The sequence below is a fragment of the Urocitellus parryii genome, chromosome 5, assembly GCF_045843805.1.
Source record: "Urocitellus parryii isolate mUroPar1 chromosome 5, mUroPar1.hap1, whole genome shotgun sequence".
NCBI classification, from domain to species: Eukaryota; Metazoa; Chordata; class Mammalia; order Rodentia; family Sciuridae; genus Urocitellus; species Urocitellus parryii.
This window is the reverse complement of record NC_135535.1, coordinates 67,729,848-67,734,387: the sequence shown is the minus strand read 5'-3', so window position 1 is coordinate 67,734,387 and position 4,540 is coordinate 67,729,848. Positions and strand designations below refer to the sequence as shown.

The following is a 4,540-nucleotide window of genomic DNA, read 5'->3' as shown; positions in this document are numbered from 1 at the left end:
TCTGTGGTCTGTTCCCTGAACATGCCAATAGCATACTCTCTCCTCCAGTTGGGACGACCAAGAATGTCTTCAGACATTGCCAAATATCCCCTTGGGGGCAAAACTGTCCCTGGTTGAGGATCACTGCTCTAGGCTATGGATAAGGTAGGGGAGGGGAGAAAGAAATTAGAGATGTGAGTAGAGTCCCAGGAATGGGAGTATATTGTAAATAAAACAAGTCCCAAGAAAGAAAGCGTAAAAAATAATAAATTTAAATCCCACAACAAACGTCTAGGCTAAAAATAGTCTTCAACTGGAAGCAAATAAATGTGCTGATAAATTAAAGTGTTCTTGTTCTAGTTTTGTATAATGCAGATATCACTCAAAGATTCCCTGACTCTAACACATGCATTCATATTTCAAACCTCCAATTTACAACCAGGCTTTTTGTTTTTGCTTCTATCCTCCCTCTTCTTCATTAATCCATATACACTTGCATACAACATCTCCTCTTGCTAGATTTGGGAAATAAATACAACTCTGTTGATTAACTCTGGCTTTTTAATTGAAGAATGTTGGGGCCACCATGCAGGGATGGTGTCCCATATCTCACAGCATGTTTCTCCAACCTACTGCTTCCACATATCCCCTGTGGTGCTCAATCTATTCCTCCCCCAAAGCCTAGATTCCTACTAATAGTTGACTTTACCCTGGAAAGTAATGCTCCCCAAAGCATAGCCTGGTTGTCTTTTTTCATTGGTATCTCTGGAGAAGCAGGCCTGCCTTTTCTCAAGTTAGCAATTTATTTCTTCATTTTGTTGCACTTGTTCCTCCAGTCATGAAAGTGTATTACAAAGAGAAGTCTGGGAGGATCAATCCGTGCTGGAAGTGATGTCAGTCAGATGAGCCTTAGACACCAAGAGGAACTCCCTGCTAAGCTGGGTGCCAAGAAAGACATAACTCTTTTTTTTTTTTCTGAAGGCTTTCAGCTTTGGAGAGTTATTCCTTTTCAAGGTGGGAAGTGGGTAATCTTCTCCCACCCCAGGGGAAGGAACTTCTGCTAGACAGACTCTGCCTGGGCCAGGCTTCCTCTGCCAAGGGCCCTCAACATAGCCCCCTTCATTTCCTTGTTGCGAAAACTGTAGATGATAGGGTTGCACATGGGGGTGATGATGGTGTAGAGGAGGGAGAAAGGCTTGTCTTTGTCAGGCCCATGTGTGCTGCGAGGATTCATGTAGGAGAACATAGCCGAGGTATAGAAAAAGACGACCACAGTCAGGTGTGAGGCACAAGTGGAGAAAGTCTTCCCCCTTCCTGAGGAGGAGGCTCTTCCCAGGATGGAGGTCAGGATGCGGGCATAGGAGGTGACAATGAGCACCATGGGGCTGAGCAGCACCACAATGGCATCAGCAAAGATCACTTTTAAACTAAATAAAGGGTCCCCACAGGAGAGGGCGATCACTATGGGGGCCTCGCAGAAGAAGTTCTCTACATGGTTGTCTCTACAGAATGGACCTCTAAATGTCATGTAATCAAGGAGGATGCCATTGATCATCCCAAAGAACCAGGAAGTACCCACCAGCCTCACACAGACCTGTCGGCTCATGATCTGGGCATAGCTAAGTGGCTGGCAGATAGCAACATAACGGTCATAGGCCATGAATGCCAAGAGGATGCACTCAGCCACTCCCACACCAAAAACCAGATACATCTGGATCAGGCAGGAGGCAAAGGAGACAGTGTGGTTCTTGACTACCAGGTGGATCAACATCTGTGGGATGGTGGTGGTGATGAAGCAGACATCCAGGAAAGACAGGTGGCCAAGGAAGAAGTACATGGGGCTGTTGAGTCTGGGGTCTGTCCAAGTGATGAAGATGATGAGGCCATTCATGGCCATGGCAAGGCCATAGAGGGCTAGGAATAGTGTGAAGAGCAGTGTCCGAGTGGAAGGATAGCTCTGCTCAAAGCCCACGAGGATGAACTCTGTGACTGTGCTGACATTCCTTAGGTCCATTGTCTGGGGCCAGCTTGAGGGGCAAAGATAGGAAAAGCACAGGTGAGTTAGCTGTGTCCAGGAGCTACTTTGAATGACTTACTTCTGCAAAAACAGATCAGGGGCAAATGAATGAAAAAGGCAGTAAAGGATAATTTCAGTAAATTCCATGTGAGTCTATGGCGTTGTGGGCTACTGAAAAACGGCATGCTACTGTAGGCTGCAATAGTGGAACCATATTACAAGCCAAGGAAGGTTTGTTGGACTTTTTGTCAACCAGGTGGCATTTGAAATGCTGTACCCAGAGTCCCGGGCTCTCTATTTTCTAACAGACTTTATTTTTAGGAGAAACTTTGGTTTTACAGCAAAACTGAGCAGAAAATACAGGATTTCTGTATCTCCCTTGTCCCAACATATTTACTAACCACCTCCCCTCTATAGGCATCCCACACCAGAACAGTACATTTGTTACAACTGGTGAACCTACGTAAGACACATCATGATCATCATAGTTCACACCAGTGTTCACTCATGCTGTTTTACCTTCTGGAATAAATGTAGAAAAATTTGTTGACCATTATAGCATCATCCAGAGTAGTTTCACTGACCTGACAGTCCTTGTATTTGCCTATTCATCTTTTCTTCCCACCTAATGCCCTGACTGATCTTTCCACTGTTTCTGTAGTTTTTCTGGACTCTACATTAAATGATTATCCAGGAGTGCAACTGTGTTCAGAGACAGGATAACGAATGACCCAGGAACCATGCAACACACCAGGAAGGAAATTTAAAGGGAAGACTGAGGTAGAATCTGAGAGGTGACTTTAAATGTTAATAGATTTTTTCCATGAAAAAAGAAGAATTTTCTTGTTCTGTGTAACTTCAATGAATGGGACTACAATCAGGGAGTGGAAATACCGGAAGAAAAAATGACTGACTTTTGTAATTAAAAATTGTCATTATGTTCTTACCTGTAAAAGTAATGTTTGTTCATTATAGAACATCTAGAAAACATCAAAAAGTAAAAGCAAAAATAAATAAATAAAAATAATCACCCAGAGGAAACCCACTTTAGTGTTTTAGTTCATGTCTTTTTCATTTTTTTTTTCTTTTTTTGTAGGGAGGGGGATAACTGGGGATTGAACTCAGGGGTACTCAATCACTGAACCACATGCCCAGTCCTATTTTGTATTTTATTTAGAGACAGGGTCTCACTGAGTCCCTTAGTGCCTCACTTTTGCTGAGGCTGGCTTTGAACTCTCGATCCTCTTGCCTCAGCCTCCAGAGCCACTGGGATCCACTTTTGTTTTTCTATTTTTTTTTTTCAAGCTTTTGAAACCAACATAAAAGTTGAGAGGAGCTTGCCACAAGAGCTCAAGTGGGGGTGACAGAAGTGTACCTGCAGGAAGAAGTGTAGCAATTACAGCTGTTTCCAGGCTAGGGGATCTTCTACAAGTCCATCTGGAAGAAAGGAAAAAGACAAAAATTCACTTTTATTTGAATGGAGCACTGGGGCCAGCTGCACTCCATCCCACTATAGCCCCAGGGAGTGTGAGTTCAGAGGAAGCCGCTTTCTAATCCTTCCCTGAGAGGCAGTGACTTTTTGTAATTAGCACCAAAATACCACATATGTTTCAGAAGCCCTGCCTGTAAGGAAATTCTGGCCATGAAAATATTTAAATTTTAGCATTTTAGAATTTTTGTCTCAAAAGATAGATGGAGTCTTTAAATGAAGAATAAATAGAGCTATGTTTCTCTGGATGGGTTAAAAATTTTTTTAAAAATTTTTATGTGGACCATAGATTGGCAGCAGAAACATCACCTGGGAAATTGACAGAAATGCAAATTGTTGAACTTTACCCCATATCTACTGAATTATAAACTCTGGGGATGGAACACATCAATCAGCATTTTAACAAGTCATCCATGGGATTCTGATGCATGGTAAATATTTAAAACCATTGATCTTTTTGTTTGTTTGTTTGTTTAAATCCTGGGGATTAAACCCAAGGGCTGAACTGAATCACTGAGCTTATCTACAACTCCACTCTTTTTTATATTTTATTTTGAGATAGGGTCTCACTGAGTTGCCAAGACTGGCCTTGATTTTGTGATCCTCCTGCCTTAGCCTCCTGAGTTGCTAGGATTAGAGGTATGGGCAACCACGCCCAGCTGAAAACCACTAGTCTAATGCAAGGGTGGGTAAACTATGGCTCTCAGGCCAAACATAACCCACTGCCTATTTTTAAAAATAAAGTTTAATGGGAACACAGCTACATACATTTGCTGATGTATTATCTATGGTTGTTTTCTCATGACAAAGCTAAGTAGTTGCCATAGAGGCCTTATGGTCTGCAAGTAGGTCTGCCAGATCTAGCAAATAAAGAATATATGCTACAAGATGCCCAGTTAAATTTGAGTTTCAGATAAAAAATAAATATTTTTTATTACAGGTATGTGTCATGAAATATTAGTAACAGAGCACCCAAACCCTAAAAATATTGGCTTTTTGACTTTTCACAGAACGACTCTTGCCTATTGCAATGAACTCTGCTTCTGATAGGCATG

At 42.1% G+C, this 4,540-nt stretch overlaps 1 protein-coding gene across 1 annotated transcript; it reads right to left on the bottom strand.

Moving 5' to 3' along the window:
- Positions 1-1,039: 1,039 nt before the first annotated feature.
- On the bottom strand, positions 1,040-2,550 carry LOC113191053 (olfactory receptor 10AD1-like). The gene is made up of 2 exons (XM_026400684.2): positions 2,516-2,550; positions 1,040-2,006 (listed from the first exon to the last, which is right to left on the bottom strand). The coding sequence occupies exons 1-2, from the start codon at positions 2,548-2,550 to the stop codon at positions 1,040-1,042; spliced, it is 1,002 nt and encodes a 333-aa protein (XP_026256469.2).
- Positions 2,551-4,540: the final 1,990 nt, after the last annotated feature.